This window comes from Symphalangus syndactylus, chromosome 1 (assembly GCF_028878055.3).
Source record: "Symphalangus syndactylus isolate Jambi chromosome 1, NHGRI_mSymSyn1-v2.1_pri, whole genome shotgun sequence".
Taxonomy (NCBI): Eukaryota; Metazoa; Chordata; class Mammalia; order Primates; family Hylobatidae; genus Symphalangus; species Symphalangus syndactylus.
Window position 1 is genome coordinate 116,041,313 of NC_072423.2, and position 18,166 is coordinate 116,059,478.

General features: G+C 46.4%; 1 protein-coding gene across 1 annotated transcript in view; it reads right to left on the reverse strand.

The window, feature by feature from the left end:
• Positions 1 to 17,680, reverse strand: part of TGM4 (transglutaminase 4) — a 38,958-nt gene extending 21,278 nt beyond the window's left edge. The window contains exons 1-5 of the mRNA XM_063639004.1: positions 17,665 to 17,680; positions 7,414 to 7,491; positions 6,887 to 7,111; positions 4,591 to 4,697; positions 1,651 to 1,780 (exon numbers count right to left, since the gene is read on the reverse strand). Coding sequence (XP_063495074.1) covers positions 1,651 to 1,780; positions 4,591 to 4,697; positions 6,887 to 7,111; positions 7,414 to 7,491; positions 17,665 to 17,680 — 556 coding nt within the window. The remainder of the gene's footprint in view (positions 1 to 1,650; positions 1,781 to 4,590; positions 4,698 to 6,886; positions 7,112 to 7,413; positions 7,492 to 17,664) is intronic.
• Positions 17,681 to 18,166: the final 486 nt, after the last annotated feature.

Sequence of the window (18,166 nt, forward strand, 5' to 3'; positions counted from 1 at the left end):
TGTCTCAAAAAAAAAAAAAAAATTTAAAAAAACGGACCAAACTGGAATATAGATAGTAGATGAAAGTGTTATGCTAACACTTATTTTTTTCATTTATTTATTTTTATTTATTTATTTTTTTTGAGACAGAGTCTCACTCTGTCACCCAGGCTGGAGTGCAGTGGCGCAATCTCGGCTCACTACAACCTCCACCGCCCGGGTTCAAGCAATTCTCCTGCTTCAGCCTCCTGAGTAGCTGGGATTACAGGTGCGTGCCACCACGCCCAGCTAATTTTTTGTATTTTTAGTAGAAACGGGGTTTCACCATGTTAACCAGGATGGTCTTGATCTCCTGACACTGTGGTCTGCCTGCCTTGGCCTCCCAAAGTGCTGGGATTACAGGCATGAGCCACCGCGCCTGGCCTATTTTTTTTTTCCGTTTTTGAGACAGAGCTGGAGTGCAGTGGTGCAATCTCGGCTCACTGCAAGTTCCACCTCCCGGGTTCACGCCATTCTCCTGCCTCAGCCTCCCTAGTAGCTGAGAATACAGGCGCCCGCCACCATGCCCAGCTAATTTTTTTGTATTTTTAGTAAAGATGGGGTTTCACCGTGTTAGCCAGGATGGTCTTGATCTCCCAACCTCGTGATGCGTCCACCTCAGCCTCCCAAAGTGCTGGGATTACAGGCGTGAGCCACCACGCCCGGCTGCTAACACTTAATTTACTGAAGTTGATAACTGTACTGTGGTTATATGAGAGAATATCCCTATTCTTAGGGAATACACATTGAAGGGTTTAGGGGTTGTAAAGAACCAACTTGTATGTAACTTACTCTCAAATGGTTCAAAAATAAAAAGCGTGTGTGTGTGTGTGTGTGTGTGTGTGTGTGTGTGTAGAGGAGGGAGGGAGGGAAAATGATTAAGCAAATGGAGCAAAATGTTAACAACAGGTGAGCCTGGATAAAGGGTATAGGTTGTTCATTACATCATTTTTGCCACTTTTCTGTGAGCTCAAAGTCATTTCCAAACACAAAGGTTAAAAAAACAGAGCTCCTTGGCTTCTAGCATGGGCACCTGATGGCTTTGACTTCAAGAAGGCCCCAGGAGGGAGGGCAGGTGTGGAAAGGGTTGACATAGAATGTGCCGCATTTGAGGCTGCAAGAAGATGTCCAGCACCCTCTGGAGAGAAGCCAGTGTTGGCAATGGCAGAAGTAGCCTCAAGCGCCATTTACATAAAGGCTCCAGTGTAGCCATAGGAAGAAATGAGCTGGGTACATGGGGAAGTGGAGAGAAGAGAACAGAACTAAGGGAGCAGAAGGGAGGAACCAACCACAATTCAGGCCCTGACCTGGAGTTGGCAAGAAAGAAGCCCTTGGTGGCCCCTCCCCACCCCCACCAAGGCAGCCTCTGTACAGTGGTGGAGGCAGAAGCCAGCTGGGGCACGGCAAGGCACTGGGGAGAAGCGGAAACAGGGAATAAGGACCTCCATTCTAAGGGGCCTGGTCACAAAGAAAACGCTCCAATAGTGTCTGTGATCTGTTCCTGGGTCACATCCCTTTAACTAGCTTGCAAGTACCTTGAGAGCAAACAAAAGCTCATGGACTATGCATTGCACATAGCAGGTTTTGCCGGGGTCACCTGCCATTCCCCAGCAGACCTGAGATTCACAGTACCTTTACACCATGGGTTGAAGAGAAGGTATAGGATGTTTTCTTCAGACTTAAGGATGTGGTTTCCAGTTTTCACATTTAGTTGGTACTTGCCCAGGATGGCATTGGGGGTACTGGTGACAGCCACTGTGACCTGAGCAAACCACAAGATAAGGTGGACATCTCCCCCTCTGGCCAGATCCCAAATCCTACAAATGCTTCCCAGAAGAATCCATCAGTCCTAACAACTCATCCTATCTGGAACCAGCCTGGAGACAAGGAATGGTCAGCCAGAAGCGCCCCTGCAAGGGCAGGATGCATGAGACAGAAAAGCAGCCGCATACAGCATGAAGTTTTGGCACGTTTTGCAAGGGCCCTGGACAGACTGGGCATTTTCACCTCCCTGAGATTCACTCCCTTCACCACTTGCTTCACCACAGCCTGGAGGTGATACCATCTCCAGGTTGTTGGGAAGATGCTGTGGATAAAATACACATAAGGTGCTGACATGGCTGGCTCTGTGTCCCCACTCGAATCTCGTCTTGTATTGTAATCCCCATAATCCCCACATGTTGAGTGAGGGACCTGGTGGGAGGTGATTGAATCAACGGGGCAGTTTCCCCCATGCTGTTCGCGTGATAGTCAGTGAGTTCTCATGAGATCTGATGGTTTTATGAGGCAGATTCCCCTGCTCTTTCTCACTCTCTCTCACCTGCTACCACGTAAAATGTGCCTACTTCCTCTTCTGCTATGATTGTAAGTTTCCTGAGGTGTCCCCAGCCATGTGGAAGTGTGAGTCAATTAAACTTCTTTCCTTTATAAATTACCCAGTCTCAGGTATTCTTTAGAGTAGTACAAGAATGGACTAATATAGGTGTCTAGCCCAGTGCCTGGAACTTCAGGGGAAAGGTTAAATGTCAGCTGTCTTTTGGTGCAAAAAAACACCTTTCTCTTGGAATACAGGCAGCCAGAGTCCCAGAGGGCCATTGGTCCAAGGGCGTCCAGGCCTTTATCCAGCCTTTTAGGATAAATAATAGCTGGAGAGATAATTAGGATACATCAATATTGCTGTAGCCACAATGGTACCAAGAATAATAATTCTCATCCTTGTCACAATACACTTCCATTTGTGGTCCAAGATCCTCCCATGAGATGCTTATTATTATAACTCATAGGAGCAATAGGCTCTCAGTTCAAATCCCAGCTCTACTCTCCCCCCTTTTTTTTTGAGAAGGAGTCCTTCTCTGTCACCCAGGCTGGAGTGCAATTGGCTTCTAGCATGGGCATCTGATGGCTTTTGACTTCAGGAAGGCCCCAGGAGAAAGGGCAGGTGTGGAAAAGGGTTGACATAGAATGTGCCACATTTGAGGCTGCAAGAAAATGTCAAGCACCCTCTGGAGAGAAGCCGGTGCTGGCGATGGCAGAAGTAGCCTTGAGTGCCATTGCAGCATTGAACTCCTGGGGTCAAGTGATTCTCCCACCCAAGCCTCCCAACTAGCTGGAACTACACGTGCCCATCATCACTCCTGGCTAATTTGTGTGTGTGTGTGTGTGTGTGTGTGTGTGTGTGTGTGTGTGTGTGTGTGGTAGAGATGGGGTAGCCCTATGTTGCCCAGGCTGGCCAGCTCTACCTCTTACTGGCTGTATGACCTTGGCTGGTTACTTAACCTCTCCTGTGCCCCAGTTTTCTTGTTTAAAAGTTTGGAATGATAACAGGCCCCCTTCTTTGTGGGAGCATTGTGAAAATTAAATGAGCTAATATACATAAATGTTTAATTGTCATTATTTTGCTGGTGGGGAAACTGAGGTTCAGAGAGGTAGCCTAAGAGGTGGAGCTGGGATCAAACTCACTGTGCTACAACTCCAGAATCCACAAGGCTAACTCCCCACACCCCTCTTGTGGCAAGAGGGAGGAGGTTGTGCCCTCACTGTTCATTACAACGGAGCCCAGGAGAACCAGCCTCCCAGGGTGCAGGAAATGGCCCCCACCTTGATCTGGCTGGTGGTCCCACAGCTGTATTCATATGTAAAAATTCATTGTGCAAACCATCAAGATTTATGTCCTTTATGTGTGTTATATGTCAATTAAAAAAATTTTTAAAAATAACACTTTTTGAGTAAAGAAATGCAGCTCCTGCCCACAACCCATGCGCACCTTGGGAGAGATTTTCATGATACCCTGAAAAACACTCAAATGTGAAATTGGGGTTGAGAGTCTGGGATCTGGATGGGAGGGAGAGGAAGGAAGAGGCCGGGGCACTAGGGAGGATTCCAGCAGCAGCTGGCCCATTCATCTCATTTCCACCAGCAGATTCTGCTTCTACGAAAAGCCAATGTAATTGCCATTTTTAAATCATGGCATTAGCCTAGCATTAAACTTCTAGGAATTTAGCCCATGGAAATATCCACAAGCCAGTCCAAAGATCTGGCTGAGAGATGGTTCTTTACAACACTGGAAGATTGGAGACAACTGTGAACAACCAGTGCTCCCCAAAAGAGTGGAAAATCAGGCACCATAAGCCACACACTCGGGCAGAAGCCACTGTGGAAAACATCCATTAGGTCTTGTCAAGTGAGTGAAGCACGAGATGGACCCACATTTTGTATTTGACCATGACACAGAAAAAGCCTGGAAGGAAGGATGGGTAACTTAGTTGGTGGAACCATGGGTTATTTTTATGTACTTCTCTCCACTCATGTCCTCCAGTGAACATTGTTCCCTTTGAAATGGAAAGAGGAAGGGTGACACGTAGGAGGTTTAGCCACAGAGATACTGTGTGCTTGGAGGAGGCTGAGTGGGGAAACAGACATTTGGAGCCTTGGCCCCTCTATCATGCTCTGCTGTGGATGGCTTTAAGCCACGTTACCAGCTGACAGGTTTGAGGAAGGGGATAGGGGCTGCTCACATTAGGAGCATTCCGCCAGAAGCCAGCCAGCCCACCCGCCAGCCCGGTGGGTGCTCACCTCTTTGCCAGACTCATTTTGAAGGGCTGCCTGCCAGTTGTAGTGGTCTGAGGGCATCCTCGGGTCGAGCACCACCAGGGTGTGTTTGGCGATGCTAGGATTTGGCCCTGGAGACACCCAAAGGAAAACATTGGCCCAGCCATGGGCCACCCCCAAGACAATCTCCCCTGGTTCAGGCCCACCTACTGCCCACTCACAGAGTCCCCACCCCTCCTTTCCAGGCTCATTTGTCCCCTGGCTCCAGCCCCTCTAATTCTGCTGGGGCCTTCCTCTGCCCCACATGTCCAGTTTTAGTTTTCTGTTCAATTTAGATGAGCTTCCTGCCTCCTCTCCACGTCCTCCCTTTTTACCCATCAGATCCAGGTCTCCCTAGAGCTCCTGCCTCTGTCACATGCTCATTCGAGTTACCATTTGTTTAACCCTGCTGGCTTGTGCCACAGACCCACATGCTTGTTCACTCCACGTAATGCAGGGGAACTGCTTAACCTTGACTCTTCTCATCTGGAGGGGGCAGATGCCACCGCCTACCCTGCACGCTGTTGCAGGATCTTCTTTGAAAGGTCGGTCAGGTTATGTCATGAGCTCCAGGGACTACTAGAATCAAATCCAGCCTCTTTCCATAGCCCACAGGTGGCCCTCAGTGAGGCTTCTCCCCAACTTTCCACTTTCCTCCCTGTCATGACTGGGTTTCTGGTCCCCAGAGAGTTAGCTCATGACAAAGAGCATGTGACACAAGTGTTGTCTCCTCAGGGCCCTAGCACTTGCCATGCTCATGGCTGGGAACACCCTGTCTCAGCTCTTCACACGGTGGGACGTGCGTCTCAGCAGGTCACTTCCCAGGGAAGCCCTTCCAACCCTGACAGAGTCAACACCGACCATCAGCCCTGCCCTGACCTGCTGCTTTCTGTCTTGCTGGAGGAGCCTCTTGTTTTTGGTTTCTTTCTCATATTTGGCCCTGTCTGAAATTATCTTGCACTTTTGTTTGTTTATTGCTCTCTCTGCTAGTACAGTCAAGTCTAGGAGGCAAGAACCGCATTACCTCTGGGTTCCCTGGCCCAGAGTAGGTACTCAATAAACATTTGTTGAGTGAGTGAGTCACACTACGTCATACATGGAGGGTGCTCAGTGCAACACCTGGCATGTGGCAAGTGCTCAGGAAATTTTGGGTGAGGGGATGCACATGGACCCAGGGGTACTATAAAGTCACTGAAGTCAGCAACAGCACGATCCCAGTCCATGTGTTGAGCAGGTAGCTCATGGCATGGCACACAGTAGGTACTTATTTCATCTTGGATGAAGGGAATGGAGGCTGTTCTGACTGATCTCCACCAGCACGTTGGAGGAGACCCTAAGCCTGTTGTTCACTCAGAGAAGGAGCAAAAGGAGCACTCTTCCAGGAAGTGCTATTGTATACCATCTTGTAAAGCAGATCTACCTGATCTAATTTTTTTTGAGACGGAGTTTAACTCTTGTCGCCAGGATGAAGTGCAATGACACTACCTTGCCTCCCTGCAATCTCCACCTCCCAGGTTCAAGCAATTCTCCTACCTCAGCCTCCCGAATAGCTGGGATTACAGGCACCTGCCACTATGCCAAGCTAATTTTTGTATTTTTAGTAGAGACGGGGTTTCACCATGTTGGCCAGGCTGGTCGCAAACTCCTGACCTCAGGTGATCTGCCCGCCTCGGCCTCCCAAAATGCTGGGATTACAGGCATGAGCTGCCATGCCCAGCTTACTTGATCTATTTTTAAAACTTAAAACAACATTAAAGAAGTAAGACCCTCCTCCATTATCCCACCACCTGTCACAAAATCTAACACATTTTCTCTGTTCCCCTAGTTATACTTATGCACATATGTTTACCTAGCTATAACAAATGCGTGAGCCATTTCCTATTATCTCTGCAACCAGAATATGATATTTTAATCATTATTACTGGCTTGCCTCCAGCCCACCCAGCTATGGCATCAGCACACCTCAGTCCTATGATTCATCTCTACAAAATGTTCCAGACCCCACCAAGGCAGATGCCCGCTGAGTCACCTCCTCTTTCTGCTCCAGCCCCTCCCCTGCTTAGCCAAGGAATCGGAGCCTCACTATGTGCCAGGTCCTGACTGAGCTTCCCATTCTATTCTCATCCCACCCGCTATTATTCCCACATTACAGATGGAGAAACTGGGGATCAGGGAGGGTAAGGCACTCCTGGCTCGGACTGACCAGAAAGGGCCACTGCAGCATCCAGAGACCCTTGTGGTCCCTCCCCAAAGCCCCATGAGTAGGGCCCAGAGGCTTTACCTGTGCTGAATTCCAGTTTCAGTTGGTGGTAGGATTGTAGGGGCTGGTTCAGCACTAGCCGCAGGTGAAACACCTGCCCTCGCCGGAACACAGGACTGCTCGTTTGGAACTCCCAGGTGTGGTGAGAAACGGTGTTCTCCTGCTTCAAGAAGTCAACATGGAGAACTTGCAGCTCTGTCAGCAACACAGCACATGGGGAAAGAGAGCACACAGAATGTTTATTCCCTGATCACCTCTTTCTGGGTTCAAAATCTGACAGTGCGTTGAGGTGGAGCTGGGCTTTAGAGTCGGGCATCCCTGCTCCACCTCCGGCTGGCTATGAATCTGTCTGAGACTCAGTTTCCTCACCTGTAAGATTGGTGTGCATGTACCTACCTTGTGGGATTACATGGGGATGAGCTGAGAGCAGTGGACTCAAGTGCTCAGTCATGTAACCCTGTAAAATAGGTAGGTGCACGCCCATCTTACAGGTGAGGAAACTGAGTCTCAGGGTGAGTCTGTGAGTGGCTGTTAGGCAAGGTTCCCACCCCAACTCCCCCTCTCTGCAGACAGGGCCTCAGGAACAAAGCTGGTGCCAGGGTGTTCTCGGTCAATCAACACGAAAGCTGAAGGGAAAGAGGGGAGTGGGCAAACTGAGGAGGGAACAGATGAGCCCTGGGATTGCTCCCCTTCCTGTTCAGCCCAGACTCTCGTCAGCTTCAAGTCAGATACCATCCCGAGGTGAGAGTTCACATCCTGAAGAGAAGGGTGGAGTGCAAAGTGGCTGGGGTGAAGCCTTTTTATCCAAATCGAGGAGGAAGCACCAAGGAGCTCCCATGATCTGGGCCAAGACCACCTGCATTATAAATGGTATTTTTAAGGCCAGGTGCAGTGGTTCACGCCTCTAATCCCGGCAGTTTGGGAGGCTGGGAGTGCGGCGCATCACCTGAGATCAGTAGCTGAGATCAAGCCACTGCCCTCCAGACTGGGTGAGAGTGAGACTCTGTCCCCCGCAAAAAAAAAAAACAGAAAGGGGATTTTTTTCTTCAATGCTAAAGTGAAAAGTACATTCAGTAAAAGAAATAATCTCCACATGCATAATACACCCTTTTCTGTAACACATGTATTTCTTACCACATGTCTGTTATAATGACATTTCATATTACCTCAGCTTGGGACCCAAACCCCTCCCCTTTATCTAAAATTCAAACTATTCCCAGGCTCATGAGTCATGAAGGGAAATGTGTTTTGGCTGCACGCTGAAACCACCTGGGGGTTGTAAAACTACTTATGTTCTCCCCCAGCGATTCTGACACAATTGTTCTGAGTGGAGCTGAGCCTCTGTGTTTTCAAAGTTTTCCAGGCAATTCGAGTGTGCAGAGGGCATGGTAAAACACAGACTGCCGGGCCCACCCTGAGTTTCTGATTCAGCACATCTGGGGTGTGGCTGAGAATTTGCCTCTCCAGCAGCTTCCTTGACGACGCTGATGCTGCTGGCCCAGGGAGGCACATATTGAGAACCCCCAGATTAGGAAGCCCCACTGTGGCCTGTGAGGTAAAGTGAGGTGAGATGCAGGGAACTTCCTCTGCTCCTAAGCGCTCATCCGCAGAGGAAACCCATCCTCTGCAGAGATCAAGGAGGCCAGCCATGGAAACGTGGGCTTTCGTGACTACAAAATAGGCGGAGTGGTCACGCCCACATCAGAGGGCTACCTTGGGGATGCAGCCAGTGATGTGTTTGGAGACAGCACAGCTCATCCTTGCTGGAGTGGCTTTGGGATTGGGGTCTGGACAAGTGTTCTCCAAGAAGGCAAGCCCCAGCAAGTGGCCTTCCCTCTGCACTGCTGCACAGGGCCTGGAAACCTGCTGCCTCTAGCAGGGAGGCCCACCTGGCAGACAGACCTACCTTCCCAGGTGCTTCCCCTTCTTGGGCTGAAACCTTGGGGTGGGCCCATGGCTAGCTGGAGCATCTTAGCCCATTTGTGCCACTGTTATGGAATACCTAAGACTGGGTCATTTAGAAAGAATAGAAATTTATTTCTCACAGTTCTGGAGGCTGGGAAGTCCACGATCAAGTCACCAGCATCTGGTGAGGGCCTCTTGCTGCATTGTAACATAGCAGAAGGCAGGGGGCGAGAGAGGACCAACTCCCTCCTTCAGGTCCCTTTAGAGGGGCACCTCATCTCATTCACAGGGAAGGAGCCCTTATCACCTAATCAACTCTTAAAGGCCCCACCTCTTAGTATCACCACATTGGCAACACCTGAATTTTAGGGGGAGACATATTCAAACCATAGCATGCTGTCAGGAGCTGCAGTCCTGAAAGTCTTCTTCATGTCCCTGGACAGCAGAGCTCCTGCTGTGGGACCCAGAGCCAACCGCAAAGCAATCACAGCTGGAAAAGGGCTATAACAGTCCCTCCCATGTTCTGACTTATTCCTGCTCCCCCATGGACTGGGCAGGTGGGTGACCTGGGCTCCCAAGGAGTAAAGGTATAGGTTTTGGTACCAGGAAGCAGGAAAGAGCAGTTAAGAAATCCAAATCCTAAATGCAGTCATCTCTGTGGAAGCTTGTTAAGACCTTATCTCCCTGGAATGGTAAACATAGTCCCTCCCTTGGTGGCTAATGTGCACATTGAGTGCCTGGCACATGCCTGGCACACAGTAGGCACTCGATAAAATGCAGGCCATCATTAATGTTAGGCAGATGGGCATATAGTGGGTTGAATGGTGGTCCCACAGAAGATATCTCCACCTGGAGCCTGTGAATGTGACCTTATAGAAATAGGGGACTTTCAGGTGTGATTAAGGATCTTGTGATTATATTATCCTGGATTATCCAGGTAGGCCCTAAATCCAATAGCAAGTGTTCTTTTAAGAGACATGGAGAGGCAAGGGGAGGGTCATGTGAAGATGGAGGCAGAGACTGGAGTTACACAGCTGCAAGCCACAGAACAACTGGAGCCACCAGAAACCAGGAAAGACAAGGGAAGATTCTCCACTGGAGGCTTCTGCAAGAGCAGGACCCTGCTGACATTTTGATTTTGGATGTCTATCTTCCAGAACTAGAGAATAATAAATTGCTGTTGTTTTAAGCAACCCCATTTTTGGTCACTTGAATGCCTTAAGAAACCAACATACAGCATGTAACAGATGTGCAATACTGGAGTCTCCTCCCTCACCCTCTCCTGGGCACTGCTCTGTGACCTGAGCACTGCTTAAAGGCAGATCTGGGAGGCTGGAGGAGTCCTGGAACTACAGGAAGCCACATTGGGGCTGTCTTAAAAAAATGCCTTTGGAGTCACATACCTGTAATCCTGGTTACTTGGGAGACTGAGGTGGGAGAATCACTTGAGCCAGGGAGTTCGAGGCTGCAGTGAGCTATGATTGCAGCTGTGAATAGCCACAACACTCCAGCCTGGGCAACAAAGTGAGACCCCAACTCAAAAAAAAAAAAAAAAACCTTTGTATTTTTATTTTGTAGCTATTGCACTTGGATAGATGGTCAAAATTGATATAGCAGTTTAATGCTTGCTGCGTCATAAATGCAAGATGATCAGGGAAACCTGCAAAGAAAAAGTGTCAGTGGAATACAATGTCCTTGTTTTTTGCCACCAGTGTGTGGGTTGGAATTTAAATTATTTGAGTATTAAAAAACAAAATCTCTGCAATGGATAATTTTTGCTATAGCTTTTGCCTATGAAGCCTCTGGAAAAAAGGAGGCAACATAAAAGACAGGCAATCTCCAGATGGAGATGTACTTTTGGAGTTTTAAAAAGCAAAGTTGCTTTTAAACTAAAATTAGCATTAGTTGCTAATGAGCTCTTGTGAAATTGTCAGCTTTAGAAGCTTATGATTTTCCAGCCTGTATGTATATTTTTGAGTGGGTCAAGTGGGACTCTTAAAATGACGAGAAAAAACTCACTTAAGAGGATCTTGGTGACTTTATAAGAAGAAGAAGACCTGAGCTCACCATGTGACACCCAGTGCCACCTTGGTACTCCTCAAGGAGTCCTCGCTAGCAAGAAGGCCCTCATCAGATGCAGCTCCTCGACCTTGGAGTCTCAGCCTCCATAACTGTAATAAATGAATTTCTTTTCTTTATAAGTTACCTGAGTTTTAGGTATTCTTTTATAAGCAACAGAAAATAAAGTAATACAATTTCCTTCTCCTTCCTCCTGGTAAGGCAGTTTGATTATTAAATGCATCTTTCCCCAGAAGGGGACTGACCTTTTCTAGGCTGTTCAATGAATAAATGATCGGGACAAAAAATAGTGAGAGATTATTTAAGCTTACTTTGAATTTTTTTTTTTTTTTTTTTTAATACAGGGCCTTGCTCTGTCACCCAGGCTGGAGTGCAGTGCTGTGAACTCCAGCCACACTACAGCCACGACCTCCTGAGCTCAAGGGATCCTCCCACTTCAGCCTCCAGAGTAGCTGGGACTACAGGTGTGCACCACCACACCTGGCTTTTTTATTTTTTGTGGTGATGAAGTCTTATTAGGTTGCCCAGGCTGGTCTCAAACTCCTGAATTCAAGCGATCCTCCTGCCTCAACCTCCAAAAATGGAGTTACAGACATGAGCCACCACACCCGACCTACCATTTTGAAAATTTTTGAAAATTCAGGATTTTGTCCTGACCAATTCCAGAATATGATGTGTTATTCTGGTTAGATTGTATTAAATATTTTTCTGTAAAAAGGCTTTTGTCCCTCTTGCAAACAACCATTCCAGATGAAAGATCTGGGTGAGAATAAGAGATTACTAAAAACAAAAAAAAATTAAATTATGATTGCTGAATGAATGAGATACACAGAGAAAAAACATGTCACAACTAATTGCTAAAGGAATTAAACAAAACCTGTGTGACTCCACTGGAAAGGACTCTTGGAAGCACCTGCCTAGTTCCCCCAGGACCTCACCCCAGCAGCCTTTTCCCTTTGCTGATTTTTCTTTGTACCTTTTGCCACAATAAATCACATCCCCCCACCCTCCAGTGTCCATATTGCTGCCTGAGGCTACTGCCACCTGCCAGCAGGCACTCCTGGAGAGTCTCCTTCCCAGACTGCTTGTGGGAGCACAGCCCCTGCAGAATGCACACCAGTTATGAAAAATTTCAAACGTCACCTCTTTCTGTAGAGGTCTGGGATTCCCCCAAACTGAGAAAGTAAAATAAACAGTTGTCCTTGGCTCATAGGCACAAATTGGCTCGTAGTCACAGTTGTCACTGGTTTAGGGGATAAATGCCAATCTTTGGAGTGATTCATTCTCCACCAAAGTTTTATGGAATTCCCACAGATAAAGTCACAATCAAGATGAGCTTACAGCCCCAAATTTTAAAACACAAAATACACTATTTCAGCAGAAACCACACAAGTATTCGTCCAAGAAATCAGATAATATACAGACTATAAAATAATGTATATAGACTATGGACCAGGCACAGTGGCTCACACCTATGATCCCAACACTTTGGGAGGCTGAGGCAGGAGGATCCCTTGAGCCCAGGAGTTCAAGATCAGCCTGGGAAACATAGAGAAACCCTGTCTTTACAAAAGAAGAATTTTAATTAACCGAGAATGGTGATGTGCACATGCAGTCTCAGCTACTTGGGAGGCTGAGGCAAGAGTATCGCTTGAGCCTGGGAGGTCAAGGCTGCAGTGAGCCATGTTCACACCACTACACTACAGCCTGGGTGACAGAGTGAGACCTTATTTCAAAAAATAATAAATAAAATAAAATATTAAAAAATATAGGGCCGGGCATGGTGGCTCATGCCTGTAATCCCAGCACTTTGGGAGGCCGAGGTGGGTGGATCACCTGAGGTCAGGAGTTCGAGACCAGCCTGACCAACACGGTGAAACCCTATCTCTACTAAAAATACAAAATCAAAATTAGCCGGGCGTAGTGGCGGGCACCTGTAGTCCCAGCTACTTGGGAGGCTGAGTCGGGAGAATGGCGTGAACCCGGGAGGCAGAGCTTGCAGTGAGCCGAGATCACGCCACTGCACTCCAGCCTGGGTGACAGAGCGAAACTCTGTCTCAAAAAAAAAATTAGCCAGGCTTGGTGGTGCATGCCTGTAATCCCAGCTACTCGAGAGGCTGAGGCAGAAGAATCGCTTGAACCCGGGAGTCAGAGGTTGCAGTGAGCCGAGATCACACCATTGCATTCCAGCCTGGGCAATAAGAGTGTAATTCCGTCTCAAAAAAAAAAAAAAAACCATATATATATGGAGAGAGAGAGAGAGACCATAAAATAGCCAAGGCAAAAATGGCTAGGGACCTAAGAGAATAAATCAAAATGATGAGAAAGGAATAAGCCACTATTAAGAATGACCAGATAATTTTTTTTAACTTCTAAAAATGAAAATATGGTTCTTGAAATGAAAAAAACTCACAGGTTGAATAGCAAATAGACATAACTGAAAGAGAATCTGTGAACTAGAAAATAGACTGGAAACAAATACCTATAATACAACCTAGAGAAATATTAATAGAAGTAAATATGAAAAGCAGTTTAGAGACGTGGAGTCTTGGATGAAAAGGTCTAAAGTATATACTATAGTTGTTCTGAAAGGAGAGAATCAAGAACGGGGAGCAGCAACAAAGAGGTGATAGTTGAAAACTTTCCAGAATGAATGAAAGACATGAATCCTCTTATTTAGGAATCACAAAGAATCACAAATAGGATAAAGAAGAGGACAGGCGCAGTGGCTCACGCCTGTCATCCCAGCATTTTGGGAGGCCAAGACAGGTGGATCACTTGAGGCAAGGAGTTCATGACCAGCCTGGCCAACATGGTGAAACCCCATCTCTACTAAAAATAAAAAATTAGCTAGGTAATGTGGCGCATGCTTGTAATACCAGCTACTCAGGAGGCTGAGGTAGGAGAATCGCTTGAACCTGGGAACTGGAGGCTGCAGTGAGCCGAGATCACGTCACTGTGCTCCAGTATGGGTGACAGAGTGAGACCTCATCTCAAAAAATAATAATAATAATAAAATTAAAAAAAAAATAAATGCCCATTACAAAAATTAAGTTTCTCTCCCATCCCAGACTCCCAGATCCTTTCTCCAGAGAAAATCACTATAAAGTATCTAAGTATCTTTCCAGTTTTCTCTGCCATAAACCATTACTTTAGTTACAGAAACAGGAGCTTTCTCAATACACTATTCTGCACCTTGCTTCTCTCTCTCTCTTTCTCCCTCTCTCTCTCACACACGTCTTGAAATTTATCTCCTAACCACCCAAGTAGATCTTGTTATTATTTTCTTTTAATTTTTTTTTTCTTTTTTTGAGAGAGAGTCTCATTCTGTTTCCCAGGCTGGAGTGCAATGGTGTGATCACAGCTCACTGCAGCCTCGACCTCCTGGGCTGAAGCAATCCTCTCACCTCAGCCTCCTGAGTAGCTGGCACTACAGGCATGCATCACCACACCCAGCTAATTTTTTCATTTTTTGTGAAGATGGGGTCTCCTTATGTTGCCCAGGCTGGTCTCAACCTTGTTACTTTTTAGTAGCTATTATCCCTCTGCATAGACATGTAGATCGTTTAAAATCTTATATGCTACAATGTACTTCCTTGTACCTGTATCTTTGCACTCATGTGTGACAATATTTGTAAGAGAAATCTTCCAAAGCAGAATTGCTGTGTCACAGGATATGGGCATCTTTAATTTCAGTAAATGTTGCCAGAGAGCCTTCTAGCGACTGCACCAGTGATACTCCTAAAAAAGATGGGAAGATGCCTTTTTAAAGCTATTTACTATTAAACTTTTAATCTTGGCTAATCTGATAAATGAAAAAATGAAATCTCATTGCTGTTTTGCTTTTATATAACTTTTTTTTTTTTTTAAGAGACAGAGTCTTGGCCTGTCACCCAGGCTGAAGTGCAGTGGTGCAATCATGGCCCACTGCAGCCTTGAACCTGGTAGCTGAGCAGCTGGAACTACCGATGTGCACCACCATGCCTGGCTAATTTTTATTTTTATTTATTTACTTATTTTTGAGACAAAGTCTCGCTCTGTTGCCCAGACTGGAGTGCAGTCTCAGCTCACTGCAGCCTCCGCCTCCCAGGTTCAAGCAATTCTCATGCCTCAGTCTCCCAAGTAGCTGGGATTACTGGTGTACCCCACCACACCTGGCTAATTTTTGTATTTTTTAGTAGAGACGGGGTTTCACCATGATGGCCAGGCTTATCCCTAACTTCTGATCTCAAGTGATCTGCCTGCCTTGGCTTCCCAAAGTGCTGGGATTACAGGCATGAGCCACCGTGCCCGGCCACGGCTAATTTTTAAATTGTTTTGTGGAGACAGGGTCTCACTATGTTTTCCAGGCTGGTCTCGAACTCCTGGGCTCAAGCAGTCCTCCTGCCTCGGCCTCCTAAATTTTGGGGATTATAGGTATGAACCACCATACCTGGCCTGCTGTTTCAGTTTTATTTCATGACCACCCTCGTTACAAGTAAGGTTGAGCATCTTTTCATACATTACAATTTATATTTCTTTTTCTTTGAACTACCTAATACTGCTCTTTGTCCATGTATATTTTGGGATGTTGGTCATTTTCTTATAGATCTGAGAGCTCTTTTTATACTACAGAATAGCATTTGCTTCTCATTTGTGTTGAAAGTACCCTTCACAGTTCCATTACCTTCTGACTCTGGAGGTTTTGTCTCACACATATTTTTAATTTTTCTGGAGTCAGTTTTACTGTTCTTTTCCTTTATGTTTGTAGGTTTTCTATTTTCCTTTGTAACACCTTCTCCACTCCAAGATTATTTTTCACATTGCCTTCATTTTCTTCTATTGCCTTTACAGTGTCGTCTTTGACCTTTCTGGGATTAGTTGTGGGATAAGCCATGAGATAGGTATCTGGCTTTGTTTTTCTCTAAATACTAACCAGTTGTCCTAATACCACAAAGTGCACAATTTCTCATTTCCTCCATTTGTATGAAATCCTACCTTTATCCCACACATATCACCATCTTCCAGGTCCCTATTTGGATGTCCTGACCTCCTAGAGTGATTGGAAGAACAAATGAAATCACATTCATGAAAACACCATGGAGTCATCACAACTTGCTAATGTCATAAGGTGGCATGTGATGGTTACCTGCACAAGCCCATCAGAAAGGACACCTCAGGAAGCGTCAGCTCCCCTCACCAACACCCCAACACTGGTGGCCATGAGATGACTGTCTTTGGTGATTTACTGAGATGACTGTCTTTGGTGATTTAGATCTTGAGAGTAAAGTCAAATTGTGCCCAGCAGAGAGGCAGCGTAGTGCAACATGAAAAGAACACACGCCGGGTTTGCATCCCAACTCTGCCACCCATGGCTGGGACCTCAGTCAAGTCATCAAACCTCCCCAGTGAACAGGTCACGCCTCTTGAAAATGACAGTGTAGGTCAGGACTACCTTTCCATCAGGTAGTCCTCAGTAATTTATATAGTACTTTCACAGGATTGATGTGACTTGCCCAAAGCCACAGGGCTATTTAGTGCATGGTAGAGACATGAATCTTCTGTCAAATCAGCAGGTGCTTCTCATCACACCACACCACCCTTTCTCAGTCCTAAGGACTCTTTACCCTCCAAGGCTGAGTCTAGCTGAGGCATCAGCCGTCTAAGGAGGAACTCAAAACTCTGTGGCCTTGGGACTAAAAAGAAGAGTCTGATTTCTTTCGAAATGTCACCCTCCAAAAAAGGAGAAGCTGGAAACTAGGAGAGTCTGGCTTAGTCCCTTTGCAGAGTTTCAAAGCAGCCATTCCTTGGCTATCAAGCAGCTTCTCAAGCAAGAGAGAAGGCTGCTGAGCAAACCCTGCTGGGAGGTCACAGAGGGCTTGGGGGCTGGGGAGTCGGCAGAGGGGTTCAAACCCAGCCTCGTTGTTCCCTAGCAGCACCCAGACTCCCTGAAGTAAAACTGAGGGCTCTGGTGTCTGCTCTTGGTGGTGGTAGGCAGCTGCAACCTCATGGGACACAGAGCCTGGCATATGACCTCCTTCTGCTATTCCCCACTCTGAGAAGCAGTGACACCGCCGACAGCAGCAGACAGACCCTCTGCAGTAGGGAAATCCATCAGGTGACCTTGAGAAAGGACAGGACACATTGAGAGACATTCTACAAAATAACTGGTCTGTACTCTTCAAAAGTGTTGAAGTCACAAAACTCCAAGAATGACAGAAGAACTGTTCCAGACAAAGGAGACTGAAGAGGCACAACGATGGAATGCAAAGCCGGACCCAGGATTTTCTTCTGCTATAAATGACATTATTGGGACAATTGGTGAAATCTGCATAAAATCTGTGGGTTGGATAACAGTATTGAAATGGTGTACATGTCATGGTCTTCATAATTGTATTGGTTACGTAAGAGAATGTCCTTGCTTTTAGGAAATACACACCAAAGTGTTTAATAATGTAATATCTGCAACTTACTCTCAAGAGTTCAAAAAGTATATATTTGTCTATCTATCTGTCTATATCATCTATCTGTCCATTGATCGAGAAGGGCAAAGCAAATGCAGTAATAATTTAGGGAATCTGGATAAAGGATATATGGAAATTCTTTTTATTCTTGCAATCTTTTGGTAAATCTGAAATTATGCCTAAATGAAAAGTTTGTGTCTTTTTTGTTTGTTTGTTTTTTAAAAAGGGATGAGACAGAGAGCAGGCAGCACAAGGGCCACAAGTTAGGGTGAGAGGGCAATGGCCCCAGGCACCCGGCAGAGGCAAGAGAGAGGTTTAGGGCCAGCTGGCTGGAGGGGCATGTGGGGCTCCATGGAGATTTCACCCACTCACCTTTTGATGTGTCCATCATCCCTTCAGATTCTCTCCTGCAATGCCAGAGAAGACTCTATCTCTGATGCCTGGTGCTTCCACACAGTCGGTCCTCAGGGGAGGAAACAGCCCTTTTTATGTGATCTTGGGCTAGATGTGACCTTGCTGTGGCTGCCAAGAGGCAGGGTTTGGGAAGGGGATGTTGATTAGAAATAATAAAATCCCGGAACCTTCCCTATCAGACCTAGGAAATCAGGAGCCAAGATGAGCTGATGTAAAAGGGACAGACAATGGAGAATGGCACCTCCTCATCTGTTATATGAGCCTAACAGTGGGTGACCAAAGGCCAAGACCCTATGACCTACACCACATGTGTCCTGACATTCTGGTTACTATCAAGCTCAAGTCTAGGAACCCAGGCTAATCTTTACTGACTTTAGGGCTTTCTTCTTCTTCCCTTTTCTTCAAGTTGAAAAAGTAAGGAGTGCTTGTCAGTTTTTTGTTTTACATTTTGAATACGTAA